Source organism: Gossypium hirsutum, chromosome D08 (genome assembly GCF_007990345.1).
Source record: "Gossypium hirsutum isolate 1008001.06 chromosome D08, Gossypium_hirsutum_v2.1, whole genome shotgun sequence".
NCBI lineage: Eukaryota > Viridiplantae > Streptophyta > Magnoliopsida > Malvales > Malvaceae > Gossypium > Gossypium hirsutum.
The window spans coordinates 32,546,270-32,558,027 of NC_053444.1; the positions used below are offsets into that span (position 1 = coordinate 32,546,270).

Consider the following 11,758-nt stretch of genomic DNA (forward strand, 5'->3'; position numbering starts at 1 on the left):
AAAAAATGTTTAAGAAATGAAATTTATATGCTTAAAAGATGATGAGTTTATTTTTAAGGGAAATAAATGTAAACATTATACGAATATCATACAAAAAGATAATTTACTTTTAGTGAAGAAGGTCAAAGTTGCCTAGCAGCAGAACAGGGGAAAATTAAAAAAAATACTGTATTAATTAGCTTAAGTGGAAATTATGAAATTTTTATGGTAAATAGTTCATTGAGTCCAGTTTCAAAAGCAACAAGCAAATCCAAATTGTGTATTCTGTAGGCCAGGATATAAAGAATTTAGTGACTACTACTCAAGTAGACAACCTTGTTAAAAGAATATTTGTAATTAGTAAAATCATAATTAATGTTACATATAGACATGCTATACTAAAAGCCATAAATTCTCATATGAGTACATGCACTTATAGGATGTGGAATGGAAAGGAGGAGGAGGAAAAAAATAGAAGAGTTGTAATATTAAGAAGTTGTTATAAGTGATGAAATTGCTAATATATAAGAGAAGTTTAAATGAATTGTTGATACATTAAGTGAATAATTGTTATATGATGTATTAATAAGCTTATTTGTAAAACTTTAATAGTTGTGTTAATCTTATAAATTTGATTGAGAATCATATGGTGTTGAAACTGGAAATAGATACATGTGGATGATATGTTGAGTGAAATTGGTTGGATTGTGATATATAAACTTGATTGTAGGTGTTGAGAAATGATAGAATCGAAGTTAATTGGACACAGAATCGTTTACCCTGTTGCAACGAGCTCAAGTCAGTGGGTGACGTCGCAACGAGGAACCCCCAATGTTGCGACGTTGGCTCGTGGTTTTGAAAACTTTGTAATTCGGTCCTGTCTTCAATCCAATTTTGTAATTCTAGATCAGATAGAATAGGAAGAGCTTGATGAAAAGGTCCTGTCTGCAATCCAATTTTGCCTTATGAATAGGGTATTGCAGGTGGTATTGATGGAGAAAACTTCATGTGCCTTGTGGAAAAGGTTAGAAACTCATTATGCGACTAAGTCTATGGCTAACCGTTTAGTGTTGAAACAACATTATTTATGTTTCGCATGAACGAAGGTGAGTTTTTTAGAGATCACATTAGTCAATTTATTACTCTTTTGAATGATTTAAAGAATGTTGAGGTTAAGATTGACTATGAAGATCAGGCTGTGCTATTATGTCGATACAAGCACGGATGGGGTAAAATATATTAAATTTCATTCACTGAGGTTGTCAATTTTCAAGTTTAAGAAATCAATAGACTTGTGATGACTTTTTGGATTCGATCCAAGCATTTATGGGTTGAGATATCATCATGGCATTCGAAGATATATCTCTTAGCTTTGAAACGCACTTTGAATCACTCGATTTTGAGTTCGAGAGCTCAAGTTATGACCGTTTTAGTGAAGACTGTGCGAGTAGAATTTTTGGATGAGATTATAATGGAAATTATGAGTTTCGGGCTTTTAATTTGAGTTTAAATTATATTGGCTTTGGTTTTTAGGCTTAATTTTTGTTCTATATGAGCCAAATATTGTATTTATTAGGTTTTATTATTTTATTTATTTATTTATTTCAAAATTTGGATATTGTTTAAGTATTTTAAGTTGCTTAGGAGTTTTATGTTTCTTAGCCAAACAAGAAAGTTTAAAAATACTTACTGTTTAGATTAATTTGAGTTTTAGTATATTTTAGAGTTTTATTAGCTAGCCTATATAAAAGTTTCTTCATTGTTCATTAAGCAGACAATTTGGTTTTCATTAATAAAGTTACAACTCTAGGAGTTTGTTTCTTTGTGCAAGATTTCTTTCTTGTGATTTTTTAGTAGTTTTCTTCTCGCTTTTCTTCAAGGAGTCATGGGAATTCATTCTTCACCCTTTAATTTGCCAAGGATTATTTCTTGGAGGGTTGATTAGAGCCATTAATTGAGTTTGTTGGGATTTATATCTCAAAGGATTTAGTTGGACATTTATCCTTCTATCCATCATATCCATCGGTTTATCATTTCATCTTTCACTTTAACTTAATCTATCTTTTCTCTATTTAGTTATTATTTTGAATATTTATCCATTATTATTTTTATTTTTTTATTTCCTTTGTTATTTTCTAAATTTATTTGGTTTCTTCTTTTCAGGTCACATCCAAAATTTTCCTTTTCAAGTCGAACAACTTAAATTCGATCCTAATCCACTTCCTTCGCTTCAATTCCTTATCACTTGTGTTCTTTATCCTCTTCATACAAGTCTTTCAGGGAGACCCTGATTTATGACAGAGACAAACTCTTGTTTGAGGATGTGAATGGTCATCTGTTGAGTAAAGACAGACTCAACAATGAGTTTGGTTCAGATAGCAAGGTAGATAGACAAGTTTCTGTTTTGGTAGCATCAAAGAATCTAGACAAAATGTGTCGCTATTGTAAGAAGATGAGATTCTACAAGTTTCTGTTTTGCTCTCATTTTGTTAAAAGGTAAAATGACCAGCAGTCTTTATATTCTGGAAGGTTCTACAGTGACTGATGAAACCGGACGTCCCTTGTTTGTTATGGAGTTGCAGTCAACTTGTTTGGAGCAGAGGCAACTTGGTCATAGAAGGGAAAAATGTATGACCATTTCATTAAAGAGAGATTCTTTTTTGGATGCAGGTTTTGAAAAGTTAGGGCACTGTATTCGTGAAAATCAAACCCGTTTTAGTTTTGATTTGGCAGTGCACAAGTCAAAAGCTAAAAGTCTTCCTACTTCTATGCACAGATTCAACTCAGTTAATTGCCTGCATAGTTCAAGATAGGCATGTGGTGGGTTTTGCCAAAGATGGCATTATGGAAATACGAGTCAAGGTGGAGATTTGTTGAGGATGCCTAATATTTTAGCCAAATTTGAGAGGTAAGCTCCCAGTTAAACTCCTATTAGTTTAGAATATTTTATTATTATTTGATCTATGAATTTAGTCTATAAATAGACTCTTTTATAACCTTAGAAAATACACCAATTAAAATATTAGAACTCATAACACTTCTGGAGAATTTTGTGTTTACGTTTTGAGGGTTCTTTGTTTTTGAGTTTCGAGGTTTAATTTTTATCTCCATCTTTTGTACTATTCGTTCTTTTGCCATTATAGTAAAATCATATTTGTCCATAGTTTTTTTATTCTCTTTGGAGGGATTTTTTCACGCTAAATTTGTATTTAATTTCTTAATTTATTCTACTATTTTTTACTTATTTATTGTTTAATTGGGTCAATCCCCAACAAATTTTGGCCAAAGTTTTTAATAATTTTGTTTATTCTTAATTATTTGAAAAGTTATTTGTTAATTTGTTTATAATGTGTATTAATATGATTTACTCATAATATATCAATTTATCCACTTTCAAGCTATCACTAGCAATTTTTAAAGTCTTTTCTATTAAAATTTAAAGTTAAAGTCCTTTAGAACTGATCCTCTTCTCTAAATTTGAATGAATGAAAGAAAGCACTGACACTTACTGGTGTTAGACTATTATTACCACTGTACTTCTTAATAATGAGATTTTAAATTTGATTGGTAGCATCTGCACGATCTAATTCCAATCTTCAATGTTCTATTTCAATGACCAGACCAACATAACTGCAATTTTTATAGTAATTTAACTATAAATTCAAATTTAAAAATATAAAGTAGTAAAGAATCTAATTCCCTTTTCTCAGAAATTTTAGAGATCAATCATATCAAAGAAATACTTTTTTTTTAAATTTACTTTTAAAAATATAAAATAGTAAATAATCAAATCCATAACATAGTGCCAAAAAATATAAAAACTAAAAGAAATTAAATTATTTTTAAAATAAGCACAAATTGAATCTAGAAAAGTATTTGTTAAGTTTCATTTGAATATGAACATTCACTTTTTTTCATATATATATTTTGAAATTATAAAAATTATAAAAAATTAAAAATTATTAAAAATAATAAAAATTTATAAAAATAATTTATATGTTTATATTTTAAATAAGTAAACCAACATTAACAACTTATATCATAAAGTCAAGATTAACATTTTGTTGTTATATATTTTTCTCTCATTTTCAATTTGCAGTTTGCCAAATAATTTAAGAAAATGAGAAAATAATTTATATAAAATTTTATAACTATAATTTGTTTTTTTATAAAATTTATGGTTTTTAATTAATTTCTAATAATTATTATAAATTTTATTTTTTATTTTTATAATTTTTTATGCTTTCTTTAAATTCTAGAATGGATCTAGATAAACTAGTATCTAGATTCAAAAAATGAACCTAGACAACCATTTGTTCAGATTCATTATGTACTTATTTTAAAAATAAATTTTATTTTTTAATTTTTTACTAACCTGACACTACCATATCAACAAATGGCGATGACATGCCATTGCCAAATTAGCAAATGGTGCTAACGTGTTTGTTATTGGTCATGTCAACGTTTTCATTAAATACTAATGGTTAATGTTTGTCAAAGGGCCTATTTAGCCAGTTTTTGTTGGCTCAGGGGCTAAGTGGATACAAAAAGTACAGAAGAGTTTAACTGATTTTTTGAAAAAGTTTCAGGGCTTATTCACTAATAAGCCAAGATTATATCATTTATAAGAAATGTTATGAAAGTTATCGGTCACTTCAATTTTTTTTTATAAATGTTATATATTATAAACATTTATATTATTTTTACCTAACTTACACATTATAAAAATCATTTTCACCTAGCATAAGTCTTTCTTCAAATTTGGTTTATATAAGTTTTATAATCAAAGCTACATAATGGTTACACCATGAATCCAAATATTATGTGGTAGATGCTAGTTTTGCAAATACAAAAGGTTTCTTTGCATCATAGCATGGGTTATGATATGATACCATCTCAACAAATGGAGCCAGACACAAGTAGTATATACGACTCATGAACTCTTTAATTTGAGACATTCAAATATTCAAAATGCAGTTAAGAGGACATTTTTTGTTCTAAAAAATATTTCTCATATTAGCATCATCTTAGTATAGCAAAAGAAAAATAATTTTGAATAGTAAATGAAAGAAAGAGATCTTACAAATATTTTTTGTTAAAAGGTTGGATCGTACTAGCATGTTACATACTTTATAACTTCATTTTTAAGTGGAATTGAGATGATCCATACTTTGAACAGTAAATGAAGGAAAGAGATCTTGATAATCTTATTGATAAGATTCAGATGATGAAGAACTCTAAGAAGTGTATATTAAATATCAAAGAGGGAATAACCTTACAAATGTAGAATGCTAGAAAAATTAGATAAAATTGCATATTATGTTTATTTTTCTTGTTATTTGTTTTACTAATTGTATATGATTATTTGATTTTATTTTTAGGTACTTGTTTAGAAATTCTTTTATCATACTAATAATTTTTTTATAGTAATTAATATATTTTTTAAAAGAATTAATATATATAGAGAGAGAGAGGTAGGGGTGAGCATTCGATTAAGTCGAGTCAAATCGAGTCAAAAAAATTATAATTAATCGAGTTGACGAATCCTATTTTAGCAACCGAACTCAATTTAAAAAATTTTCGAATTGAGTAAAAAAATTTCGAGTCAAGTCGAGTCGAGTTAACGAATCCTATTATTTATACTCAATGTTGCGTTTACATGGACCGATTATTTAACTAGTAGTTGAAGCACAAAATTATTTAAATACTTAAGCAATATAACGATTTTGCCTTTTAACTTAGTGGGTAAACATTTATCAAAATGACGTAGTTTTGCCTTTTCTTATTCGGATTTTCGAATAACTCAAATTGTGTAATTTATATTCAAGTTAAACCAAAAATTTTGATTTTTTTATTCAAGTTGATCCAAATAACTCGAATAACTTGAACTATTTAATTCAAAATTTGAATTTTTATCGAGTTTTTCGAATCAAATCGAATTTTGCTCACCCCTATATAGAGGTACATGAACTTGACAACTTATACCTACTTAGTATCTGAACTTTTTCTTGAAACTAAGTGATACCTAAATTTGGAAACTATAAGCCAATTTAGTTATTCTTTTAGGTACCTAACTAACATTGTTAAAATATGCAAACGTCGCGTTAACATTACACTGACAATCAATAACATGGAGACACGTGGAGACCTCACATTTTGACACATGGAAAAAAGAATTAATTTTTTTATAAATATTATATTTTTAATTTTTTCCACGTGAAAAATGTGAGGTTGCCATGTGTCACCATGATATTGGTCATTAATTCTACGTCAGCATATTTTAACAATATTAGTTAAGTACCTAAAAAAGGTGCCAAGTTGGCTTATGGTTTCCATGTTTAGGTACCAGTTAGGTAAAAAAAAAGTTTAGGTACCAAGTAGGTACAAGTTGCCAAGTTCAGATACCTTCGTATATATTATTAACCCTTTTTAAAAATATAAATTATGTAATTGTGTAATTATAATTTGTACTACCAAATATGATATAGGGAATGATGGAAAAAATACAGTTTGAAAACGATTTTCTTGCACACGGAAAAATTAAAAATTTTAAAATCGAGTCATTTTGTGATATTTATAGCAGTAAACCCTTTACTGAAATTGCATCTATGTTTTCAACTAGGCATGTAACATCCCAAACTCGGCCTGGACGTTATGGTCAAATCTGACGATGTCACATGATAGTGTGTTTGAAAACTAATGCTCGTGTTAAAAAAAACTGTAACTTTGCTTAAAACATTTTCCATTTAGATGTCGTCGTTGTCTTTTATTAATCCTAAAATAGTGGTTTTCTATTCAGTCATTAGTTTCCAAAATATTGTACGTTGCAGTAGCTTTTTTTAAAACAGTTTACATATTTGTGCGTATTTTGTTAAAACGTTTGATTGATTTTGAAAACTCGAGTATCTCTACTACTAGCAGTTGTAAGTCAAAACAAAATAAAAACCTCAATTTAAAAGTAAAAATTCAAAGAGGCCATTATTACAGTAAAATACCCCAAAAATAAAAGCAAAATTATTATTAAGTACTAAGTCGAATAAAATAGGTCGTGTGACCACCATTGAGTCCCTCGTCGCACCGATCCACCTATGTCTGGGGATTACCTGTACAATCAAATCAGAAAGGTGAGTTTAGGAAAACTCAGTGTGTAATCCCATATAAAGCAAACAGACAGAAAGCAATCACAGCCTGAGTCTATGCCCTTTACAGTATCAGTGACAATATCAGTTTGGGCTTTCGCCCATCTCAGCACAGAAGCAATCATGTGTTTGGGCTTTGGCCCATTACAGTAACAATAATCAGTAAAATAACATATTACACAGTATATAGGTCCTACTCAGCCAGCCTCTACATTCCATCTCCGTCTAACTCTACACTCCATGTGAGGATATAATCAACCCACCCATCCCTACACTCCAAAAAGTACTGAATGCGGCACTAAACAGTAGTTCGCAGCTGAGCTGCTAGAAAATTAGGCTTGATGCCTTTCAGTACACTTCCTCCGATCAAAATAAACCCCCAACCCAAAGCAATGCAGAATACAAATATGATATACTATAACATAATATCATGCATGTAATCAGGGCATACAACATCAAATCAGTGGATCATCATCATGCTTATTCATATCAGTCATACAGTCATTTCAGTCAATTAGGGGTCTAGATAAGCTTACCAACCCTACAGTAGGTCCACAGTAGACTCGGGAGACCTGTGCAACCTTAGCAGTCAAATAGTGAAAATGGGCCCACAAGCCCATGTTGCATGCCCATGTGGGCCCACACGCTCGTGTGGCTTACATGGCCCAAAATGAACTTGGCTGTATGGATCACACAGCCTAGCCCAATATTCCCACACACCTATGTGGGGCCCATACGTCAGTGTGGCCCACGTAGCCCAATTTGGCTCAGCCCATGAATTACACATGGCCAGCCTCATTGATCACACGCTCGTGTTCGGTCACACGGCTCACCACACTAGCGACCGTACGTCCGTGTGGCGTCGACCTTCACCTACACTTGACCGAACAATCACCAATTATTCACTTAGACATTTACTCAATCGAATACACACAAGTTGACCAAGCGTTGAACTCACAACAACATTACCTTCGATCAAATAAAGAGGGAGGTTTCGCTCACTTAAGACGTCAATCAAAGACCTCCAGCCTTTTGGTCAACTCCTAATCAACCAACAGAAAATCCCTTTAAACCACTTAATCAAACAAAAGTTAATCAAGAAGTAGAAACATAACTTACCGTACCACGAAAACATACGCTTACTCATGGAACGACTGAACTCAAGGAAGCAAATAGGAAAAGAAAATAGGTGAGAGGGTAAAGAACTTTCGATAGAAATTTTGGCAGTAATTTGACAATAAAGAGAATAAATTCAAAACGTCAAAAGATTAGGAGCAACCAAGATTTTGGAAAAGAAACAGTTATCATTCGGATTGGGAAGAAAAACAAAAAGAATAAAAGATGAAAATAGAGAGAAAAAAGAAAAGCAGAAACGACAAAACTATCAGAAAATTGGGGAATGAGAGAGGGTAGCCAAAATTGCCACTACTAGTTTCGATTCTATCCAAATTCCTCCATCCAAATCTACACAAAACACTCCCCTCAATCCCAAAATCCCTTAACAACTGAAATTCCCTCAACATCCTCCTAAAAATCGGCCACAAGATCCCCACACTCCTCAAACACTCAAAATTTTACCACATTTCGAACTCTTTCATGGTACATGTACTAAAAAACATTCCCCTTGTACGTACAGAGATTCGAACTCAAGACCCCTAGCACTCCAACACACCACTTAACCACCAGACCAATAAACTCATTCTAACATATTTTTCCAATATTTATTTTCAAGCCCATTGGCTAAAGATAGGGGTTTATTCAATTAAAAACAAAAATTTGCCCAAGCTAAGGCTTGAACTTGGGACCTCTCAGACATTCCCAGAACATATAACCACTAAAGCTGACAAATATTTTTGTCACAAACATAGAAAATAAATATATAAGAGATTTTTGGGGCGTTACAACTCTACCCCCTAAAAGAAAATGTCGATCTCGAAATTTTACCTGATCAGAATAGATGGGGACACTGCTGACATATCGCATCCTTAGGCTCCAACGTAGCCCCCTCGGTGCTATGATTATGCCAGAGAACTTTAACCAGTGGAATAGACTTCCTCTTCAGAACTTTTACATCACGATCCAGTATCTGAACCGGCTCCTCCTCGATAGTCAGATGTAGTCTAACCTCAATCTCCTCCATTGGAACAATATGCATGGGATCAGAGCGGTAGCGTCTCAACATAGAGATGTGAAACACGTCATGAATCCAATCCAATCCAATTTCAGAGGTAACTCCAACTGGTAAGCAACCGTTCCCACTCGCTTAGCACACGGTAAGGTCCAATAAATCTAGGGCTCAACTTGGCCTAGCGACCAAATCTCAGTACCTTCTTCCATGGTGAGACCTTGAGAAAAATGAAGTCTCCCACTGAATACTCAATCTCTCGATGTTTCAGATCTGCATAGGACTTCTGCCTGTCTGATGTCGCCTTCAGTCGGTCTCGAATCAACCTAACTTTATCCTTGATATCAGAAACTAATTCAGGGCCCAGAACACGTTGCTCGCTCAGCTCAGTCCAACATGAAGGTATGTGACACCTACGACCATATGGTGCATTGTAGGGTGCCATCTGAATGCTAGACTGATAGCTGTTGTTATAAGCAAATTCTGCTAGCGGCAGGTAATCCTCCCAACTGTCTCGGAAGTCAATCACACAACTTCTCAACATATCCTCCAATATCTGAATCACCCTCTCTGACTGACCGTCAGTTTGAGGATGAAATACAGTACTAAAGTCCAATCTTGTACCTGTAAACGGAAAAATATATAGGATTTTTCCTATATAATTCATCACCTTTTTACTTAAAATTGTTGTTAAAACCAAGTAATTGTTTAATAAATTAATGAAATATGTGAAAACATGAAATTAGGACATAAAAATTATTAAAATGTGATTTTATGTTTTATTATATAGTTTTCATGCATAAAATGACTTATTTTATATTAATTTAAGCATATTATATTTTTAAGCTATGAAGTGGGCCATGCATGATTAAATTAAATAATAAAATATAATGTTATATTTTAATAATTTATTGTAAATATTTCATTAATAAAATTGGGTTTAATTAATTAAGTAAATTGATTAATTAAAGTGGTTAAATTAATTCATTTGGTCCTTTAAACTATCTGCTATTTTTGACAGGTCTGAAAGTTTTCTTCTAATTGTAAAACCGTCTAAAGTGGGGACCAAGTCAACCCAATTTTCAGCAGCACATGGCTGATTATAAACCAATTTTTGGTTTAATTATACAAGGCCCTTGAAGAGTTGAAGAAATTAGAGATTCACCTAAAGATTTGTTGGAGACCGAGTCTTAGTCCTGAGTTGTTGTGGCATTCAAATTGACCAAAAATCAAGGAAAAATCAGTCACATTTCCTCAATTCATGGTCGGCCACTCTTGGAGAAGGTTTCAAAGGATGGACACTCCTAATTTTAGCAAACTAGCTCCCTTGCCTCACCTATAAATAAGAGCTTATTTCTCACTTTATCCCTCATCTCATCATCCCTCTCATCTCTCATCCTCTCTCTCAACTCTCTTAGCTCTCATGCCTATTATCATCCTTGCATAAGGATTTTACCAAATTAGACTCTTAAAGAGCCTTTGGTCGGCTACCTTGGAGAACCATTAGCAAAGGAGCAACGCAAAGAAGCGAAGGAGCCTCGTCAGTCAGAGTATTAGGTGACAGCCACTCTGAATTGGGTTTAATCTTTATTTTCTTTAATTTAATTTAAAGATGTTTACTATGAGTTCTTTGTTCTTGTTTACAACAATGATAGCTTAATTTTATTTAAGCTGGGATAATTTTATTTAAGCTGAGCGATCCTAACCAGATGACGTCTAATGGATGCATAGTTGAAATGTCTATGCTCAATTTAGATCCTAACCCGATTAAATTGTAGGTTGCATAACAACCCTAATCAGACTCTGTTATCTGCGTAGTTTTTAGATTTTTGTGATTAAATTGTTTCAAACCTAACACGTCCTTGTTACCTCACACGAATGTTAAGAAACCCTTAGTAAATAAGGATCAGTAAAATGCGTATTTACTGAGTAAAGGATTTTGAAAGGACTTAATTTGGTTTCCAAACTCATAAAAGATCGAGTTGTCATGGAATGTTTTTTCGAATATTATTAAGCATGGTGATAATAAATTAAGTTTAATTAAAGTAATTGTCCTAGTTTATTTATGTTATAATTGTTGCAAATTGTGTTAAATTTTGCTAAAATCTATTTCATTCATATAGTCTGCATATTAGGATAATTTACATTAGAGATCATTGCATCTAGTTTATATCACTTCTCAACTATATCTTGTTTTTATTTTTTCAAATTGTTAATATAATTTTACAAATTAAGTGACTTAGCACAAATACAATCCCTGTGGAGACGATAACTCAATACTTACTTATTACTTGATAACGAATGTGTACATTTGCACAAACCCGAGCGTTATAGTACCCAGAGCTTCATGTAGCTTCTTCTAGAATCGAGACATGAAGCGAGGATCCTTATCAGATATTATTGAAACTGGTACCCCATGCAGTCTCACTATTTCAGACACATACAATTTAACCAGTTTCTATAGAGAGTAGTCAGTACGAACCGGTATGAAGTGGGCAGATTTGGTCAATCAATC

At 32.1% G+C, this 11,758-nt stretch overlaps 1 protein-coding gene across 1 annotated transcript; it reads right to left on the reverse strand.

Moving 5' to 3' along the window:
- Positions 1-9,066: 9,066 nt before the first annotated feature.
- LOC107907229 (uncharacterized) lies at positions 9,067-9,688 on the reverse strand. The gene is made up of 2 exons (XM_041100002.1): positions 9,495-9,688; positions 9,067-9,292 (listed from the first exon to the last, which is right to left on the reverse strand). Exons 1-2 carry the CDS (start codon positions 9,686-9,688, stop codon positions 9,067-9,069), a joined length of 420 nt encoding a protein of 139 aa, XP_040955936.1.
- Between the last annotated feature and the right edge of the window lie 2,070 nt (positions 9,689-11,758).

Excerpts from the sequence above, each read along its gene's own strand:
- LOC107907229 (XM_041100002.1), bottom strand. The coding sequence starts at position 9,688 with ATGGCACCCTACAATGCACCATATGGTCGTAGGTGTCACATACCTTCA. Across the intron at positions 9,293-9,494 it reads CTGAAACATCGAGAGATTGA|ACGCTACCGCTCTGATCCCA; the intron begins GTATTCAGTGGG and ends CTCTATGTTGAG.